General features: G+C 34.9%; 1 protein-coding gene across 1 annotated transcript in view; it reads right to left on the reverse strand.

Moving 5' to 3' along the window:
• Window positions 1–209: 209 nt before the first annotated feature.
• Window positions 210–23,234, reverse strand: part of bckdhb (branched chain keto acid dehydrogenase E1, beta polypeptide) — an 82,979-nt gene continuing 59,954 nt past the window's right edge. The window contains exons 10-11 of the mRNA XM_002936208.5: window positions 1,475–1,637; window positions 210–481 (exon numbers count right to left, since the gene is read on the reverse strand). Coding sequence (XP_002936254.3) covers window positions 1,497–1,637 — 141 coding nt within the window. The 3' untranslated portion in view covers window positions 210–481; window positions 1,475–1,496. The remainder of the gene's footprint in view (window positions 482–1,474; window positions 1,638–23,234) is intronic.

Genomic DNA, 23,234 nt, shown 5'->3' on the forward strand with positions numbered 1-23,234 from the left:
CTCCCTAAATGAACTGCAACCAGTTTTCTCACACAAATCTACAGGGGTAAGGATGTTTTTCAAGGGTTCACATTCTTGCAAAGATTTGGTACCTGAACTTGAAGGCCTATAAACCTGTTGGTCCTGGGTCATCCAACTTTGCTTACCAAAGAAGGATTCAGTTACCCCTTTCCAGAACACAAGAAAGACACAAATCAAATACAATTCTATAAGATTAGATAATAACCAATTTATTTATGTTATTTATTCAATACTTTTTTATATTGACCTATACAGAGTAGATAAAAACTCTTAATATTACAAGAACACATAGCTCTTTCGTTGTTAAAATCCTCATTTTGCCTTGGACATCAAACATTGTTGGTTTGTGATCATGGTGTTTCCAGTAAGAGATCAGCCATTGTTTTTTTAAGAGAGTTATCTGCATAAACATCTTATTCAGATATTCACTTTTACTTCATTCTTGTGCTTCACTCAGGTTCTGCAATATAATTAAATAAAAATTAAGATATGAGCAAATATTTGAATTTTAGTAAAAATAAATCTTTGCAACCTGTAAATCAGGGCCTATCAAATCCAGTGGTGTCCCAGTGTTTTAAAAAGCTTGTCTGCCAAACAATGTGGAATTTGGGACATGGGCTGTCAAGGACCTGACTGTCATGCTCTAAGGAGTCTACAATTTCTACACATTAGGAGATTGCATGGACTAATTAAGTCCTTTAAATGCTTGTGATTAAACTGGCAATGCAAGTGCGAACAGGTGCAAAGGAAACCTTATACTAAACATCTAATAAAAAGGGGAAAATGTAAACAAACAGGAGCAGCACACCATACTTTTTATACTTTGTTCCTATGTATTTGCAGTGCGAGTGGGCTGCATCTGCCCATGGGTGTCCGTATTCACGCCTCTTATGTTACATATGTAGGAGCTAGAAAGAATACCCGTAGGTGCAGGGAACGGGGGAGCACATGGATCAGATGCAAGATCTAAGTGAATGCTAATTTTGCAAACATTAGCAACTGCAGAATTTGCATCCAGCATTTACTGTTGACCCCATTACACATTTATCAAGATGCAACATTCACATTTCTTTGGATGCTATTTTTAACATATCAAGCTTCAAGACCCTTGCAAGTCTTACGATATTTGTTTTCACAATGTGTACATTTACTGTATAAATGCAGCATTTACTGGATTGCCTGTTTGAAAGCAAATATCCTTTTGGTAGGTATGGGCTAATAGTATATTATATTTGCACATGGTCTATAGAAAATCTGAAATAAAGTGATATTTTATAACACCAAACCAGAAAAGAAATAAAGATTTAAAAAGATTAGGCATTATAGTTAGGAATATCTAGCATAACAGGATAACAACATTTTTCAATAGTCTACTAGTTTAAAGGGAAATGTACTCTTTAAATGTAAAATATTTGACAATATTTTTCTAAAAAAAAAAACTTTAGATACTTACACAAAATAACCAGTAATAAAACTCAGTAATTAATCATTTTTCTGAGGGCATCATAGCATTTCCATTTGTCAGGAATATAGAAAGGCTCAAAGATGTGAGGGAATGGTGTATCATACCCACATACTCTGGCTATTGGCGCTTCGAGGTTCAAAAAGCACTCTTCCTGCAAATTAAGTAGAAACACACAATAAATTGACAAACATATCAAGCTTTTCTCAGAAACCCAAAATGACGGTGATGTCATTGGTAATTGGTGAATTTAGAGAAGGGATATGTCTTAAAAAACAAAAAAAAACAAAAAGGCATCATATACTTTTTTCACAAAAATTTTTGTTTTTTTACTACTATGCTGTGTAATTTTCCTTCAACACAAGAGGGGTTAATAAATAAAGGGGGTGGGGGTGGCGAGGTGCAGGTGATATAATTATCTAACAAATTCTATTTATTCACAGGCTTTAATATATTGTGATATGTGCCAACATTTTTTCGCCTGATACAGATTTGTACCGAAATTTGTGTATTCGTGAGAGGCAAATGTTTTCACAAATGTATGCTTGAATTTAGCTATGTATTATGTTTTGTCGGGGGGAAAAATTATGTTTTTTTCCACATGGGAAAAAAATGCCCATGGATTTGGAATCATTTTGTCATTTAGTGAACTGAAACAAAGCAGGGCAGTTGCACTCATTACTAGTGCCCACAGCTATGTTATTAAGTAAAATATAGTGGCTGTATGTTCTTGTTGGTTAATACTTGGGTACTGAAAAAATTATTCCTCAAAAAAGTTGTTGCTTGGAAAAGCCAAAAGGGCATTTGTTATTTTTCATAATAATATGGTTAATGTTCACCTTGAACCCACGGATGATATTTAATTTTACCATACTAGATCTAGTACCATGGCAGCTCCAGCAGACATCACAAAAACCAAATTATCTGCCAATCCTTTGATTACCAAGTATAAAGATTATCATTATGTTTTACTCCACATTTATTAAAGAATAAATTGATAAAGAAACACAGCTTGACAAAATTCTTATTTTTGTGTAAAATGTTCTATATGTTGTAAGTTTCTATTATTGGCAATTTTTGCACAATAGACCTTGGACATTATCATTAATTATTTGTATTAACAGAAATAAAAACAAACTGATAAGTGACTTTGGAAAGTCCGAATATTGATTTTAGTAGATGTACTTAATGTATTAACCACCATTTCAACTTTGTAATGGACTTGTAGAACATAATCTTAGACCAACATACTCTATTCATTCTGAGGATATGTTTGCAAGTCATTTCCATATTTATAACCATGCCCCATTAAAAAAATTTTTGGGAAAAAAGGCCAAGTCAAGAAGGAATGAAAAGCAATACACAACACCGATGATGACAACTGCGTTAGGTCCACAAAAGAAAAGTGAACATGTGACTGAAACATAAGCAGGTATAATATGTAGAGGTAAACGCCGATAATACTCAGGTAAATGCCAGTAATACTTAATGAGAAACAAGAGTGTTAAGAAGTGAGACTCTTCCTCCTTGAGGCTGTTAGTGTATGTAAAATTCCCTGGTCTGCAAGACCAAAGACAGCCTCTCTGGCACAGCCATGGGTCCCTTACATAGGAGCTAATTACAAAGTGCAGAATATGGATTCAGAACATTGTCCACTGACATTATCTTGGCCAATGGCTCACTTATTCTGGAGAAACCACTGTTCTTTGTTGCTCTATCTTGTAGCACTACTGTAAAATCTTTTTTACGTCTAGTACCTAATAGCAAGACTAAACAATGGTCAAATATGGTGTCAATAGAAAAATGTCTACACCTATTGCTTAGTTTAATGGACATAATTAACATCTCTAATTAAATCTCCAAATAGGATACTGAAGGAATGTGTGGGTTTTAAATAAGTACATAACATGTTTTAACAAGTATTTAGCATTTTAGAAGAAATTAGAATTATTTTTCTCATCTTTGTAGTAAAGTTTTTCTTTTTCAAGTAGGTTAATAATAAATGAGAATCAGTTGACAATATCCAGTATGATATCAAGTCACAATACAGAAAACAGACAATGAAGAAAATACTCATGCCAATATAGAATGACTTGAGATTAACATTTGAGTAAGAGGAAGAAAGTAAAATAAGGAAACCAGGAAGGGAATAGGTTGAACCAATTTGGGCAAGAGAAATATCATTTAGTCTAATGAAGCAGACTGTGTGGAAGGTTAGTTTCATTCTACGTGATACAGGTTTAGTCTCAGCTGACAAGTTCTCTATTTTCTTGTAAGCCCGTGAAGAGAAGCCAGTAATTTCATTTGCTCGTAGTAAAGTTTTGTCATTTCAGTGGTACAAAATATATATTTTTTGAAAATGAGTATTTACAAATTGAGATTACTTACATTGCCAGCAAAGCTAAAATCATGTCTTTACATTTGGAAAATTTTACATGGGCTCTGAATTTTAATTACACATTCATTACCTAACTTTGTTTCTACTGCCAAGCGGGACATTGCTGCATCATGTGAATTAATTGAAGATTCCAATTGAAACTGAACACAGAATACTCAAAAAGTAAATCTTACTTCCGTGCATTAAAAAAAAAATTACAGATGTCTGTAATTGCTTTTGAACCTACTGTTAATATGTAGCTATGAAGTCACCTATGACTATAAGACCGAAAACAAAGCATGGTGGACCAATTTTCGATCCACATGCTTATTAAGTTCGTTTTGTACACAGCACAGTAAAGTGATCCCATTATTACAAATATGATGTAAGTTCCCTTGATTCACAGCCATACTGACAACATATCCCACAGTGTTTAACAGGGGTCCTAATATCTCCGCTAGTGCATAACTGTGGGCTTAGTCACATATTTTAACTTCCAAAGTACATTCTGTACCGTTCTGCGAGTTATCAACCTAGGGCTATTCTCTGTTCAAATGCATGAAAGCAGGATGATTATATAAGTCTATAAAGAGATATGTTAAAAGGCAACATAGACCAAATTTGTAAAATACTTAAGAAACCAAGAAAGCAGAAATAGAATATAATGTGTGAGGAACATATTACAAAGTGTAGTAGTATGGGGTCAACCCTTTATGAATGTATAAAACTAATGAAAATATTTTTATTTATGTATAACCTTGTTAAAAAGGTGGCCATGATCCAAAAAAGGTTTGAGCGAAAGGAACTTCTGAAACCCCCTAGGCCTAGATGGAGAACAGCTAAACAGATGCATAGTTGTAATCTAAAGAGAAATTGAAAAATCCTTTATAAATATAAATGTTTCTTTTTAGCAGTAATAAAAACAAGGTGTGAGATACCCCTTTTGTGGACAGGAGATGCAGGCTGGAATTTGCAAATAATACATTTGTTGAGCAGTCAAACACCATTATTTACAAAAAGGTGTTAAAGCTTTGATAAAGAAAACCCACTAAATTAGTAATCCCTGACAGTTAAGCAAAATTGCCCTAAAGTTAATACAATGCAAGTTCATAAGGGAAATGATTAATTCCAGGACAGAAAAGAACTTGACAGGACAGGTTTTTTTTCGTGCCAAGTGGCTTATTATACATAGTTGCCTGAACAGTGCCCCCCCCCTCCAAAAAAAACCTGTTATATTTTGCACTTCTTAAACGTTTGAGAAAAATACAAAGGAAAATACGTTTTAGGCTTTTACTTGTGAGTAATGGTATATTTTGTTCTTAAAATGTTTCAACCAGTGAATAGCGTGATACAATAAAGGCATAAAGTGTTTTACTCTTACACAGTGTGAAACTTGCTGGATATCATAGAAAAGCATTCTGGTAGAAGTATTTTTTCCTGTAAAACTCTGTTAGTGAAGCCAAACATGTGTTCATAAATTTTTTTCTCATAGTCATCCAAAACTTTAAACCTTCAGTCTAGAGTCTTGTGGAGTACTTTATCCACCCTATGTGGCCCTATTAGACATAGTTTTCTTTTTTTTTTTTTTTTTATAAGTTTTTATTTAGAGTTTTAATAGATGTAGTTTTCTGACTAAAAATGTCTCCCTGGCATGAATCTGCACCTATCTTGCATTTTAAATCTGGGTAACACTTCTGTGGAGAGAAAATATCAAATTAAGTTTTATCAGTCAAATGCTAGCCCCCATGGAAACTAGACATTTTGGCAAGTAATACCTCCAGATTCCATACACATCTCTGCTAACTCAACCTTCTCAAAATATTCATGTCAAATTTATGGAAGGTAAAACACACAGGCGGGAAAATTGTTAAATGCCCTGCAAACTTCTCCCAGCAGCAACTGATTTAATAAAAATGGTATGGTCCCATCAGGAAATAAAAGCTGAGTGGGCACAAGAAGGAAGACATTTCCTCTGACGTCATGGAAAAGCTGGTCAGTATCACAGGTGCAATCACTACTTAAGTCTAATGTCCACCACTAGTCATAAAAGGCTATGGTGTGAAGTTGGCCACGCACAGTTGCAAAGCTGACTGCAGGAAGCTTGGAACTTCATTTGCACAGAGGAAAAAGAAAAAACTTTGCCAAAGTTATCAAATGTGGTTTTTGTACCAAGCAATCCATCCGTTATTTCCTCTTTGTAGTTGTTTATACACATATTCCAAAAACAAATTTATTTTGAAGAAAAAAAAACGCATGAGTGATATTTGGCATTTCAAGTCACTGCACACAAAATGGAAACTACATAAATGTATGGTCAACAAACAACGTTCTAAGAGAAACTTTGTTTTCACTGCAGCTTATGCAGAACAATGTTTGATTGATGAGACCAGCTTTAGTGATTGGATTAGGCATACTTTGACTGAACTTCAGAAAAAAAATAATATAAAACATCAAAAAGTGGCCTAGTCCAGATTTAGTTCCTTCAGCAACTCCTGCCAATATTTCTAGCTACTAACAGACTTTTTCTGTCAATCTTTCTACGAGATAATTTAAAACAGACATCTCCTATGCTACAGGGATTCTAGAAAGGCCAATTTTAAAACAACAGGTGCAACATTACTGGGAACAATAATATCACCATGTAAATATGTTTAATGCTTTGGGAGAAATATAATAAGTCATAAATAATAAAATATATTCTTGACTAGACAGTTATGTGGTTGTGAATTTTTAATTTTCAGTAATTATTATTATTACATACACCGCGCATTCCTTCTACTGGCAGGTTTGCTAAAGCTTGTATTCAATTTATGCGTAGAAGTGATTGCTTGCACAAAGGAATAGTTTTTTATTTTAACATTGTGCATATTTTATCTATTAACAACTTTTATTACATTTTCCCCCATTGTTTCTTAAACCTAACTTTTTTAACTCACTGAATATACAAAAAATATATATTCTGACTTCCATTGTCATGGATAAATAATTTATAGGACTGCTAAAATACTTCCAATGGAGTGAGAAGACAAAAATAGTACTTGGTCAAGTGTAAGTATCAAGAAAAGAACAGTTTTAACACAAAAGATTGAACAATTGCTTGCTAATGTTTAAAAAAGGGTCTGCACACACTCCAACGGTGTGCACTATTTTTCTACTTGAATCATTCTTAAATCTGTCAGAAGTGATGTTCATCAGACTGAAAGAAAGAGGGAAAGGAAAAGGCTACCTTTCACACATCCTTATAATTCTGTCTTAGAACTAAAGAAGTGTTTATAATGTAGTGCTTAACATATTACCACTTCAAGGTTTGCAGACTAGCATGAAAAATTACAAAATATGAATCATGCGGTGCCTGCAAATTTATCCAATCCCCAAGTTGCTGTCTGGCTGTTTTAGGGAAGAATACGGTGCTTAGAAATTTAAGCAGCTGTACAGTACACTCTTGCATTAATTTAACAGGCAAACGCAAATGAATTTAACATGTATGTTATATACTTTTCCATTTTGAAAATATTTAAACTACTATGAAAAAGAAAGTGGAAAAAAAAGAGAACAATTTTCCACATTCTTTAACTCGACATATTCCAGATCAGAAACATATCCTATATAATATACTGTAAGTTTAAGCCTCATATTAACAACACCTTGAAACTTTAACTAGCTTAAAATAAAGGAAACACTATTATAGTGACTCCCTGCCTCATTTCTGCTCTGTTTTTATATTGTCTTAGCACTGTTTATGTCTTTAATTTTAGAATAAATGTGACTACAGAGGGAGAAGTTCTCAAGACTGAACAAAATATAGGAAGCAAGTAGTGCAGAGATTTTTTTTTTTTAATTTACTGGAAATTCCACTTACATTTTCAGTGCTAAGAAAGCAGGGTTAAAACCATTACATATAAAAGAACAGTCTGTAGCTTTGATCCATTCTAGTCAAATAGCATAATTTTCTTTTACATTAGAAGAGTGTTTTGCTTCCTAATATTAGCAGTAGATAATTTAACTGATTTTATTATATAGTTGACAACTAAAATTGTGTTCTTTATGTCATGTGTTTTATGTATTTACACTTCTCCAATAGAAAATTACTTGCTAATAAAATAATAATAATTTTTCAGTTCAGTGCCTTATGTTTGAAATTGCATAGGGTCATTTTGAATGCATTCTGCTATTCATTTCATTATTCTGGGCTGCAACAATTTAAAGAGAATTTTGTAATTTTACAATTGCTGTAAATATCAAAATTATATATATATATATATATATATATATATATATATATATACATATATATATACATACATACATACATACATACACACACACACACTTTCACAGATGGCTTTAATAATCATTTTAAGGTTTCTACAAAATTCAAGCATTAAAAGTAGTTTGATTGTATTAAGATCAGTAAAGTGTTAACTGTCAAATACACCTACAATGCTAACAGAAGAAACAATCCCACTGTAAACTATATTGTGTATTTAAATTGTCAGCAGCACTGCAATATGAAAAATGATTTCTCACAGCTTTCTGAAAGACAATACAAACACATGAAGTTTCAGACATTTTTTCTACTGAATATCTGAATCACAAATACACATTTTTTTAACCAAAAAGCCATACTCTATATACTCTAAAAAATAACATTATATTTATGTGTCATGTATTTTGTATTTTCAGTTATTAGAGAATGCTAAAAGGGAAAACCTAGTTTAATATACAAGATAATTCTAATTTTGTTGAAATATGATTTATTTATCCTTACAATATTTGTACTTCCTTCCAATTATAAGTACTTAACAGTCATAGGAAAAAAATGTCAATGCTTGAAGGGTTTCAGTAAATATTTAGATTGTACTTGTCACAAAGAAAGCTTAACTTACATAGCTCCCACTCCCAATATTTATACAAAATTCATACACTTACCAGCTTTTGACTTTATACTGAATAGCAGAAAAATAAAGCAAAATCTACTGCTTCAAACATATTTCTATACAGACAGAATGGAAATATACACAAACTATAATGACTGCAAGCAATACTATGGAAAAGCCTTTCAGGAGCAATGACTTCACGACATACAGGGTTATCATAAAAAGTAAGACTGCCTCTATTTTAAACAAACTCATGTGAACAGTACAGTTGGATCGATCTCCTCTTTGCTTCAAGATTTCTTTATACACTCCTTCTCAATCTTGACTCGGGATTTGTTGCAGGTGTGATTCCTTTTAGCGTAAAAGGAAAAAGTTTGAAGCCCTACTAAACACCAATGTATATAAACCCCCCTTTATAGCTAGTTAGTAACACATAAAATTCTGTAGCTAATTCTCAGCAACATATAAAATATCAAAATACCTAAATTATATGTAAAGAGGGTATTACTTCAAAGTTACTATCAAAGTTCGTATTTTTTTCCTCTGTGATTCCTGGAAAATCACGGATTTGAATAATGGGTTAAGTTTAGATAGCAAAAAAACTTAAATGTAATACTTTGGCATCTAAAAGTTTGCAAGGTCACGTAGAAGTCAATGGGAGCTGTCCTGGGCACAATTTAAACTATTAAATCAACTCAAGTTTTTCAAAATTTTTTATGAGCTTGTTGACCCATTAAAAATCATAAATAAAATACAAGTTCAAGGAATTTGATCTTTATTTTACAGTTTAATTTAACCCAATTTTTTTTTAATAAATAGGTAACATTTTGAGGTTATCTGAATTTAAAAAAAAAAATTGAAAATTACACATATACCAATTTTGATATATAACCCCCTTAATCTTTCATGAAATCTGTAAGGTAACTTTTTTACCCTCTTTACCTCTTGTACTGTTTTGTTTGTAATCCGTATGTTGAGTATATGCACTGAGCTGTTAAATATGTTGGTGATTTTTAAACATGTTATTAATAATTATATAATACCTAAGAAAGCCCAAATTGCTATTTGTACAGTTGTCAGAAGAAAATACAATTCTAACATTTTATTTTGTAAGGATTTAAGGAAAAAACTTTTTGGCAAACATTTGAACAAGTGTTGTAAGAAAAAGAAATAAATTTGTTTTCTATAAAATACAGATATTTTACTTAGATTTTAAAAATGATCATATAATGCTAAAATATCATAAATCAGTAAGTAACAAGCAGCAAACACATTTTATAGGTTATGTGTAATTCTTTTGAGGTGCGCATGCCAAACTGCACTTTTTATGGTCTCTCCTGTATGCAAATATGCACCTATAAAAACTTAGTAAAACAGAATGGCGCCATCACAATAATTTAGATGTTAGTGAAATCATTATGATGTGAATGCCCCTCAATTTATATCTCAAGCCACAATACATATGTGTGAATATGAGCAGTATTAATTATTAAATGTTTAGAAGGTAATATGCAATAATGTGAACAGAAAGTACAACCAAATTCAAGATGTTTCAGACTGACTGAATTTAAAACAATGAAAGTAATTCAAAGTGAAAACATTTAAATAATGTCTTTGGGCAGTTTTTAAATACCTCATTGCATATAATTGCATTATGGAAATGGCTTTAAAGTGAACTTGTTTAGCATATCTGAAAGTGCACATTTCATCTGCATGTGATACATATGCATCTTTTCTACAACATTACACCAGGCAGTGCTAGCCACCCAAAGGGCCTTCCAAGATTTAATTAACTTAGGCTTGCAGATAGCTAGCATTATTCTATGTCAATACTGAGCAATGAAGGTTTGGCTGGATTTTAGCAACAGCCAATCTTCAAATACTTTTAGATTCAATCATTCCAGCTTTCCAACAAAAGCATGAAGTTTTCTCATTATAATGTCCTATGCTCTGAACACCAGCCTGGCTGCCTTTGGACCACTGCACACAAAAGCTGTTTCTCGTATTCCTTTTGGATTTCTATCTACTGCAATTTCTCATTGCTGCTAGGATAAGTTAGGCAATTCACTGTGAAAACTGTCACTAAGACAGTCCAACAAAATGCAATCATAGCAAGGTGACAACACTTTCAGCATGTACAGCAGGGGTCCTCAAACTTAAGCAAGGGGCCATTTCATTTCATCACCCCACCCCCTTTAAACTATGGCCCACTCCTGCATTCTCTTCCAGCACCACTACCCCCCCGCTCCCGCGTTCTGTCTTTCCACCCTCTGCCCACTGAGTCCTACCTCTTCCAGTCCCCCCCGCTCCATCCGTCTTTCAGCTCCTACTCGCGCTGAGTCCTCTCTCTGCCAGCGCCATCTGTCCTCCCTCTCAGCTCCCCTGTCCCGCTCCCTGCTGAGTCCTCTCTCTCCACTGCCTGGGGTGAGGATGCAGCGGGGGGCCGGGTAAATTACCCTGGAGGGCCGTATACGGCCCGCAGTTTGAGGAACCCTGATTTACAGAGTAGAAATATTTCTATATAGCTCCCAGCAGGTGTCATTTGTACTGATGTTGCCAATATTTTTTTTCCACACTGCATCCTTAAACCCCCATTTTACTTCTCTTACTTAATTTACATTATTTGTACAAGTTTGTGATCTGCTATCCAAAAGCCTGTTATCCAGAATGCGCAAAATTATGGGGAGGCCATCTCCCATAGACTCTATTCCTATTTCTTTTCTCTATTATTATTATTATTATTATTATTATTATTATTATTATTATTATAATAATAATAATAATAATAATAATAATAATAATAAAACATCACCTTGTACTTGATCCCAACTAAGATATAATTAGTACTTATTGGTTGCAAAACAATCTTATTGGGTTTATTTAATGTTTATTATTATTTTTTTAGTAGACTTAGCATATGAAAACATATGAAAACCCCCTTATTCAGAAAACCCCAGGTCCCAAGCATTCTGGATCCAATACCTGTAGTTATTTTGTTTAGATTATAAAAAAATAAAGGCTGTAGGAATATCAAATGTATTTTAAGCACTTAAGCAATTATCCTTCAATACAAAGCATTCTGAAAACAAACTTTTGACAAAGTACTGCGCAATCAAAGTAAACAGTGTTGTACTGAAAGCACAATTGATGAATCCTTTATAAGGTCATGTATGTTGTGCCAAAAATTAATTTATAGTTGAATGCTTGAACTACTGGATTCCTGATATTCCTGATTTGTAGCAAAATGGAAAATAATGAGCAACTACACAAAACCAATGAAAAAAGAATAATAGTATAATAAATTATATTGGGCACTACACTGGGCAAGATCTAAGCACTTTTTGCCCAAAAATGGGAAAAATATCCTAATCAGCAGTACAGTCAATAGAAGACTGCACAATTCAATAAGATACATGGCAAAATGTTTAAAGGGGTACAAATGTCACCCTTCTCCACATGTATTGGTATAGTGAGCTATCAGGTTTTTTGTCAGGATAAACTAGCACATATAAATTGACAGGGCATAGAGAGTTCCAAAAGTGGCACATCATAACATAGTAGCTAAGGCTAAAAATAGGCAAACATACATTAAGCTCAACCTACCTGTCTAAATGAAAACTGCTTTAAAGTTGGCTGATCCAGAGGAAGGTGAAAACAAATCAAACAGTTTACACCATGCCACTGAGGGGCAAAAAAAACCCAAGGGGGCAAAAGGACCAACCCATGGATTGAGTCACCTGCGCTAGATAAGAGTCCCCGGTGGAAGGCCGGCGCATAATCATGCTAGAGGAAACTTTGCGTGACTTTGGGAAGCCGAAGCAATGCGTCTGCCTTTTCACTGGCAATTTCTATTGTTGCAGGTGGAAAGGCATTTCAGAGCAATCTATCTCGGGCGACTAACTTGCTCCGTGGGTCCTTAGCCTTACCAGTCAGAACTTCTAGAAACTATAAAATGCATAAATGTAACATTCAAATCTGAACTGGAAATCAAATTGTGATAGAAAACTTTAGTCATGTAGAGAATGGTTTGAATCTTTTGTGGAAAACACAAAAAAGTATCTTCCATTACTGTATTGGATTGTTTATCCTCCTACACAAAACACACAGCAGGTTAAAGTGATATTTTCAAGGCGTGATATTTGGGCTCAATAATTAATTCCTCACTATAGTAGGAAAAGGAAGATTGTGTTTGCGTGCCCTGTCAGAATATCACATATTATATTTAGAAAAGCAAGTGAACAATGGCTAAAGCAAATGTTAGAATGTTACAATTCAATGCTTTACATTATCAATGCAATTAAGCGCATTAGCACTTTATATATCAGCAACAGAAAAGCAAATATAAGGTGAAGACAAACTCAAATTAGCCTGCTCACTCTACCACAAAGCATAAATCTGACATCAAGTTATAAATTGACACTTATAATGGGGTAGTCAGAAATTTATGTTTACCAACAGATGTTGTTTTTATTCATAAGCCACGCATGGAAGACATTTTACATTAACATTACCAAGTTTTAATTTTAGAAAATAATCTTCTATGGATCATTTGGACCCATTATTCTAGATAATGCAAAGCAGTCATGGTCTATAAATGAATTAAGCATTGACATAAATTCCTTTATATCCGCCCTCAACAAGGGCAGGGCATCGGATGACAATGGAGCTGTAATACAAAAGCATAAAGATGGCCACACACGTGGCGATTTTAGATCTTGTCGCACGAAAGATTGTACAATGCGCCACTAACTGTTCAGGGCTGAATCGTCAGATATGGAGTTAGAAACAATAGATTTCTACCTGCTTCTGCCGATTCATCCCCGAAGACAGATTTTGCTCAGGCGCCTTCAATGGCGCCCGATCAAAATCTTTAAACCGGCCCGATCGGTGAGTCGACCGATATCAGCAGCATCCTGCGATATCGGTCGACTCACCGACTTGCCATACACGCACCGAATATCGCACGAAACGAGGTTTCGTACGATATTATCGGTGCGTGTATGGATGAGGTACTTTAAAGCCAGACACAAAGTTCTTTAAGGGGCATACAAGGTTTTTCCCAAAGATACTGTGTAAAACTGTAGATCACAAGACCAGTACACTAAATAATTGGCAAAAGGATGTAAAATATTGTACCACGATGCTTAAATATGCATAAAAACACTTGCTAGTTCTAAGAAGGGTAAATCTTTTATAAAAAGAAAAACCTACGGATATTTGTAGATAATAAACCTAGCTGCAGCAAGTGACACCAGTCAGCAGCAAGAAGGGCCAAGTTTTTGGGTCAGGATAGACTAGGTTAAGGCTCCTATTTTACAAAGCACTAATCAGCCCCTATCTACATTGTACCGAATGCAGCATAATTTTGATCTTCAGTCCACAAACAGGATATGAAATGTCATAGTTGTACTGGCAGATACATTAGATTTGCCTTCCGTGTAGATCAACTAAATTAGGCAGGTATTAGTAAAAACAAAATTAATAGATGAAAACCATATTAGGCTTATTCCTAATATAGGTATGGGACCTGTTATCCGGAATGCTCTGGACCTGGGGTTTTCCAGTTAAGGAATCTTTCCGTAATTTGGATCTTCATAGCTTAAGTCTACTAAATATTATTTTAATATTAAATAAACCAAATAGGCTTGTTTTGCCTCCTATAAGGATTAATTACATCACAATTGGGATCAAGTACAAGGCACTGTTATTATTACCGAGAAAAAGGAAATTATTTTTAAAAATTAAAATTATTTGCTTATAATAGAGTCTACGGAAGAAGGCCTTTCCGTAATTTGAAACTTTCTGGATAACGGGTTTCAGGATAAGTGATCCCATACCTGTTCATAAATCTTTTCAAGCATAAAGATTCTAACTGACTAAGACGTCGGTACATGAAGCAAACAGTCAATAAATTAAATCAAATCGTACCTAAGTATAATATTGACCCGGGTGTGAATAAAACCCCTGGTCCGTCGCTCGTTTCCCAGCAATGTGCAAAAATAAATAGGTCAGAAAGAATTCCAAACAATTAAAAACTCACCGCTGTTGATGGGTGGTATGGGTGCTAGAGGCTCCGAACCCATAGCTTTAGGGAGTGGTAGACCAACGAAAATGAAAGGCAGCTTCAATCATGCCTATGATTAAACACGTCAAGCATATTGATTTAGATGAATTAATAAAATCATCTGATGGTTCTGGCATGTGATCGAAGCTGCCTTTCATTTTTTAGGGTATTAGTTGAGCAAAAGATTTACCTTGATGCCAGTTTACCTAGGTAACATGAAATAATAATTAGACCAAAAATTCTCACACCACCCCTTGTGGTGGTTTATCATATATACAGCTAGAAGTACAGATGGCCTAAAACTGGTCGAGCCTAGAAAAGGGTCAACAAGTTAATTCTCAACTCAAACCACACCACTTCTCTGTATGTGGGACACTAAAGGCTTAAAGGACAATGAAAGGTTAATATAAATTAAAAGTAAGTCTAAAGGCATTCTTTTTAAGTACTTACTGCATATCTAAATTCCCTGCTTGCTTCTCTGAGATATGGTGCTGGCAGCCTACAGCGGTGTGAAGACTACAGTGACATCACTGAAATCTCTCTCCCCTTCCTGTAGGCTGCCAGCAGCAGCCTTCCTATTCTCTGAGCATGTGTGTAACTTGATCCTGTCTCCTGTTCTGAGCTACACATGCCCACCAGCCAATCAGAAGCGGATCTGGCAGAGGGGAGGGGGGGAGGGAATGAAACACATGTGCAGTATGAAGCAAGGAGGGAAAGGAAGGGAGAATACCTTTTTAGAGATGGCTGCCTGTTCTAGAAAATGTGAAGTAAGTGTGACTGAGTAAATATATGATTAGGTGAGCCAAAAGTGTGGCGTTTTTACTAAACAATAGGAGGACTATTGGGCAGTATGCTTTTTAAATTTTGACTTGCATTCTCCTTTAAACAGAGAACTAAACCAAAAAAAGGAAATATACAAAACAGGTTGGTCAAGACCACATCAAGCCCAAACTTTTATTCAAGGATCTAGATCATTCTACAGGCTAAACTGTTGTGTTAGAAGAAGCTAGTAATTTATGTTTCTGGCAAAACCCCACAAATATTTATACAATTTGCACACAGGACATTGATTTTTATAAAGCCTGAAGCCTGCCACTTACCTTCTGAGTACCTTCTAACAGAGTATTGTAGAAACTGTAAGATCATTGTTAAATAAAGCTACTGCATGTTACAACAAAAGATAATATCTTCATTCATTTTTGTGTGGTCCAGTGAGTATGCGGATTTAACACAGAAGTCTACTTGCTAATGTATAATGCAACTGACAGGCACACAGAAAATAAGCTAAATGCTGCTTTTCCATGAATAGCTGAATAAAAGTTCAAAGGCCAAATGTTCATGAAGTCAAAGAAAAAGAACTGGGTCATAAATGTACTTATTAGAAGGGTGAAAGACAAAAATATGGTTGTCATGGAAACAATATCAAGTTATATTATGTGCATTAACAATCAGGTTTCATCCCTTATACAGCCATTGTTATATTTAATGATAATAATTGTACTGGTGTTTCTTTTTGTCGCTTTAAATCCAGAACATTGACTTTCAAACATCTAACTGCAGCTATTGGTCACTGTCCCACTGCAAAATTAAGGCTAGGTTAATGAGTTGAAATGTAATAGAACAACCAGTAAAGTTTCAAGGAATTGAGCTAAAAGCAGCCAGATGTCCTTCCTGAAACAAAAGGGTTTTTCCCACAATTCCAGATATACAAGTAGCATGATCTGGCAAAGACACTGTAAGGAGGGGAGGGAGGCTCACCTAACCTATACACAGCTGTAGACTCTTTCCCTTATTCTATAAAACATGCACTGTGTATGCTAGGGCTATGTGCCTATCAATGCCATCTCTTTACATAAATTTACATAAAGTTAAGCTCTAAAGTTTACATGCACCTATGCTAATTTTTTTAATTTAACTGCTTCTTATGTTAGGAGACCATGATACAATAGCTAGCAAACACCCCACCTAAGTTTGATGGTCAGCATGGGAGGACAATTGTGATTTTGTGAAGGAAAGGTGGCAAAAACCTGGTAAAAAGTATATTACTCACAAAAAGAAATAATTCATGCCATACTTTCTGTTAGCTTTAATACTCAAATAATTAAAAAAAAATTAAATTAAAACTCTATTACACCAATGCTAGCTTAGAAACTATTATTGCTTTAATCATTTATATAGTTCCAACATGTTGCATGGCGTTTTAAAAATACCCCCTTTACAACATGAAGCTCAACAATTAGGGATTGTCTAACTTTTCACATTTACTTACAAAAAATCTATGTTTTTTGTTATTTATTGAGCTAAACTGGGCAAAATGGGAACTCAAAGCTACTCTGTTTGGTCCTTGCTAGATAGATAATTAGATTACAATTGCATAGATAACCCCCTGTATAATGGACGCCTGCTAACAAAACAGTCACAACAAAGGAGAAGCGGGGGTAGGTTGTATACTGGTAACCTATACAAACATGGAGTGGCCGACACAGGAGTAGTGTCACACTGTTTGCACAAATGTGATATGCACAGTAGAGTCATTAGGAGGAAGCTTTACACGCAACCATTTCAAAAATGTCAAAATCTAAGGCATGCAAAACAGCATCTAGACAAGCCAGAGGCCTTTTGGGAAGTGCTGTGGACACATTACCTATAGTTCAACTCTTTGGCCACAATAACCAAAAGTTTGATGAAAGAAAAAATACCTTTCTAACATGGGGGATTATCCATTATGATTCAGGGTTGTATGGTAGCAAGTGGCAAAGTAAACATTTCACTTTTAGGAGGGAAAAATGAATTCAGTCAGGCAAGATGCTGAAAAAGGGGATGCTCTGACAATACAATGATCCTAAACCAACCTCAAAAGCCAAAAGAGCCACTTGAGGAAAAGAAAGCTAAAGGTTTTGGAATGGGCTTCGCCACCCCTCTTTGGGCTCAGCTAAAACACGCAAGATAGGCCACGAAGATCCTAGAACTAGAAATGATCTGCAAGCAAGAATGGGCAAAAACCCTTATAACAAAATTTGAAAGATTCTTGGATACCAAAGGAACCCTGTAATTCAAAGAAGAGAGAAAGTACAGACTGGAGAATTCTAATAGCAATTTCTCTGCATGAAATCAAAAAGTCACTTTAAGGTGCCCTGGAAAACACACTAACGTCTTTAATTTTATTTAACCTATATGCTAAAAAGTTGTATAAACAGCCACATTATAACTCATACAATATGCAAAGTGAATAGTGGAACCAGTTTTACTCACAGTCAAGGAAAGGAATTTAATAAAAAATTAACTGGCGGAAAAGCTAAAAAGTAGAATAATCCCCAACAGTTTAATTACAGCATATAGATTAAGGTTTAAATAATGAATGAACTGACATTATGGAAATTAAAACGCTGCAATGAAGAAATGTCTTGTAAATGAACAGCTGCTTTTAGTTTTGTATGAACTAAAACCATGTCTGGTCTATAAAACTACTGTTTATGGTCCCATAGGTGCTATTGTAACACATTCAAACACGTAGAATAAAATAAAATAAAAAGAGATAAAGTTGTGCACAGGAGAAACAATACTGCAGTAGTTTATGATGAAATGTAGACAGATAAAGATTGATCGGTGGAACCCCATTTATTTAGAAAGCTAAGAAAACACCAAAATATATGAACTGCATTTATGCCATTTTCTAGAGAGTCCTATTTAAAGGACAATGAAAGGTTAATATAGATTAAAAGTAAGTCTAAAGGCATTCTTTTAAAGTACTTACTGCATACCTAAATTCCCAGATCTCTGCTTGCTTCTCTGAGATATGGTGCTGGCAGCCTACAGCAGTGTGAAGACTACAGTGACATCACTGAAATCTCTCTCCCCTTCCTGTAGGCTGCCAGCGGCAGCTTTCCTATTCTTTGAGCATGTGTGTAACTTGATCCTGTCTGTTGTTCTGAGCTACACATGCCCATCAGCCAATCAGAAGTGGATCTGCCAGAGGGGAGGGGGGGAGGGAATGAAACACATGTGCAGTATGAAGCAAGGAGGGAAAGGAAGGGAGAATACTTTTTAGAGATGGCTGCCTGTTCTAGAAAAGTGAAGTAAGTGTGACTGAGTAAATATTTGATTAGGGTAGCCAAAAGTGTGGCATTTTTACTAAACAATAGGAGGACTATTGGGCAGTATGCTTTTTAAATTTTGACTTGCATTCTCCTTTAAGCAATTTTGTGACACTACCTTTTTACTTTATGGCAACTAAGCATAGATCCACTTTTTTGAGCAGTAGAAAAAAAAATGGTTTTTTGGGAGGACTCTAATTGGGATAATCTCAAATAGGTGCAACAATTTTGGGTGGATTACTACTTTATTGGAGTAATCCTTGCCAAACCGTTATCACGTTTAAGTATATTTGGGTAAAAGTGGTATGAAATTGCTGTCTATGTTAGAATAATGTGTGTTCCCACTTGGGTAACAAGAATTACAATTAAAAATGTTGTGGATGGAGGGTTTGTAGTTATAAAAATGTCTGGCCTCCTTTACAAGGCTATTGATATCATCTGATATGTGGATCTTTGTTATTCCTCTTTCCGTTCTCCAATTAACCTGTGGGCTTTCCAGAGAGTGAAGCGTGAGTTTCAGCTTTTTAAAAATACAGAGTGCCATAAATGGCAACAATTCTTGTTTTCAGGTGTTTGCAATAAGGACAAACTAGTGATATGGTTCCCAATACCACCATTATGCCAACTATACTGAAATGAATTTCTCCTCTCCGAATCTCAACCCAGATCTATTAACTAGTCTCTTATTGATTAGCTCTTATTGTCATCTCTCACTACTTGCCTGTCCCAACGTTAGCTTAAATTAAACCTCTCTAAAACAGAAATGGTTCTCTTTCTTCTATCCAACACCTAGAACATCCCAGAAGTGTATTTTACTGTTAACAACTCCACTACCACCCCATGTCCCATGGCCCAGTGTCTTGGGATTTGTCTGAGTCTACACTGTCCTTCACTCCCAATATCCAGTAAATAACTAACGCAAGTCAATTTTACCTAAGAAATATTTTCAAAACACAACCAGTTATTACCCAAGATGCCACCAAAATGTTGCTTCATATCATGCATTAATGTAACTCGGTTTCTCTTTCCCTCCAGATACTGTCACCTCTCCAGTCCATAATAAAAGCTGCTGCAAGGCTCATACACCTCAGTAATAGTTTTATCTTCCATACCTGTCCCTACTCTGGCTTCTGCTACCTTTCAGGATAACATTTGAAGTGATAAGCCTGGCATTCAAAGCAGTTCACAACTCTGTTTTACTTTACAGCACTGAAGTTATCTCAAAGTACTTCCCAAAATTGATTGTTACTCTCTTCAACTGATCTGCTCCTCAACTGCTGTTTACATACATGCATTCAAGACTTTGCTAGGGCTGCAAATCTTTGCTGCAATTCAATCCCCTGTTTCAGCAGACTGGAACATGAATATCTTACAACTTCTTAAAAAAACATTTTTTTTAGAAGATTATCCACGTTATAAGGTTACCTTCAACTAGCCTAGTATGCCTTTAGCATACACAATATGATGTTGCTACCAGTTAAATGCAATGTTCACCGCCACACCTTCCACTCACCTGATCTTGCCCCTCTCTGCACCATATCTCATACACCCTTTACCTTTTAGACTTTTGTATGCAGTGTGTATGTTGCATTTATACACCCTTACACTGTTTCGGGCTGTTGATAAATAATAGTAAATAATTAGTTAAGAAAGTAAAAAAAAAAAATAGATTTAAGTGACTTGTCTTGACAATAACTTCCCTTCTATTTTAAAGCAAAATGATTATAAATCAAGCACGCATTAAAATACACTAAGCAGGCAGGCTTCCCCATCAAATTATGTTCCATGGCTCTATGGGTAAGAGGATATCACTATATAGATGGATAGAAATATGGAAACTTGCTCTTTTCTCCAACTTGACTCCTCATTTGAGCCTTATTATTTCCACATGTATAAATAGAAACTCAACCACGTTCTTTAACACTTTTGGCTCTTTTACTATTCAATTAATCCTGGGAGAAAAGAATTTTACTTATTTTTCGTCTTACGGAACATTTATAGTAGCCATGTAAAATTTCACTGACTGACTAACCAGAATGAATAATCACTAAACTGCAAACGCTAGCAATTTCTGAATAAAATATTTACATTGCTTAAGAGATTATGATTTGAGTTTTTTAGTGCTTAAATGCAGTGCACACTTTGTTTGTTCAAGCTAATGCGTTTTCAGTTATAATTACTCAGTCAAAGGATTAACTTAAGCCTTAAGAAAAATGTTCATCTGTAAATGTATTTGTTTAAAAAAAAAACAAAAAAAACATAAATGTGTTTGTACATTACACACTAAACCACAAATCTCCATGACACATTACAGCCTGCTGTTCATTAGTGCCAATATCATTGCTTTGCATCTTCACTGGGTAAAATAAAAAAGGTGGCCACCATTGTCAGGAACATTTTCATTCAGGAAAGAACTGATGCAGTTGTTGGGCTATCAGAGATTGATTATTGTAACTAAAGCCATTCAAAGAAATAGCTTATCTTTTTCTTTGTACTGATCTGACCACATATGTTTTGCAGCTGCGTTGAAGAAAAGATGTGACAGAATTTTCTGTCTTGCAATTGCAGCTGTTATGATAAAATAACACTATCTGTAAATTTAGACCTGATTTAAATATAAAAAGCCCCATTTGATTTTACACTTGCTTTGGAAAACACTAAAATCCTACCTGGTTGCTTTTGCATTTAGATTTATAGTAATGAACTTTATCAGGCAAACTACGTGCGCAAGCAATGCTTTTTAAAAAATACTTCTATGGAAATACAAAAGATATACCATGGTTTGGGCTTTTGGGTTACCTAGAAATTCCACTGCCTTAACACAGTGGCAAAAAAGAACTGCTGGAAAAAGAACGAAATTGTTGTGGCAGAAAACAATTCACATCATGTTACACTGCCTCTAACAAACTTAACTTTTTTGGTAAAGGATTCTCAATGGAAAATGCTATGTTTGATATGCTGTAGATACATTATAAAGGGGACCACATCATCCTACAGTTTGAGTTTTTATTCAGTAGTCCACAGAGGATTCTTTTGTAAGTCTTGAGAGACAACCAGGTGATTTTTGTTGAACTGCAGATAATCCCTTTTTAGTGAGCAGTAACTTTGCCAGTCTCTAGTATATGACATTTTATTGTATTAAGTTAGAAAAAACTGACAAGTTAAGACGTTAAACACCGGCCATTCTATTAAATTCTATGATAGGATTAATTTATGACTATATGCCTTGTTTGTGAATAAGATGATAATTCATTCATAGGTAGATATACTTTTCAAAACTTAATTTACTCTTCATTTATTGTCTATGAAGATTCTCATTCATCCAGGTCATGATATACAGTATCTAGTAGAATTAAGTCTAAAACAACTGGACTTTTCAACTTTTCAAACAACTGGACTGAAGAAGCCACACGGATGAGTGGTGAAACGTTTTCAAGAAAAACTCAGCAAGTCCAGTTGTTTTAGACTTAATTCTACTAGATATCTTCATTTATGAAATATGGGTTTGACCCTGGTTCAAGGCACAGAGCCTTGGAAATAGCCTAACTGGTAGGCTTCAGCATCTTTTCTCCAAGGTTCTTCAGAAATATTCTTTGAAAGTGGCATGATTTGCCTTTTGTAATCTCTGGTTTGCCAGTTGACTTTTGTTGTAGGCCCAAATTAAGCCTACTTGCAATCCAATTACACTTAAGTTTGGAGATTCATGTTGGCGTACGATCACTGTTTCATATTTAAGGGTATTGTAATTCATGGTGTTTTTCCACACACTTTTTAAAATTCACCTCCTTGAATTATTTTGGGCAGGTGCATTTTGTATTTCCCATAGTTCACTGCAATCACCCACAACACTCACATTTTCCACTCATGAACCTTCACAGCATTTGTTGGTTAAATGTGCCAACTTTTCTGGCACTAGTAATGGTATACATAGGAAAGTAGGTAAATTTTGGCATTTTTCTGACACAGCCTAAAAATATACACTCTTGCATTTGCTTACAACTAAACCCTAAAAATAATTATTGCTAAAATGCCATATTTTATATATGGAACTTATTGCACCAGCCTAAAGTTTTAGCAGCTCAATAGCAGCAATGATCCAAGGCTTCAAACTTGTCACAGGAGTCTGCAACACTCACATGCTCAGTGTGCTCTGAGCAGTTGTTGAGAAACTGAGCTTAGGGGTCCACGCAAATAATCAAGCAGAAAATGAGGTTTGCTTGCCATATAAGCTTAACTGGGATGCTGATGCTAGCTTAGCATGGAACATGTGCAGTGCTCCACACAAAAGGCTTTCATACACACATTTAATGGTGGATGGCTGACCAGCCATGAAGCAGGT

This window comes from Xenopus tropicalis, chromosome 5, assembly GCF_000004195.4.
Source record: "Xenopus tropicalis strain Nigerian chromosome 5, UCB_Xtro_10.0, whole genome shotgun sequence".
Classification (NCBI taxonomy): Eukaryota; Metazoa; Chordata; class Amphibia; order Anura; family Pipidae; genus Xenopus; species Xenopus tropicalis.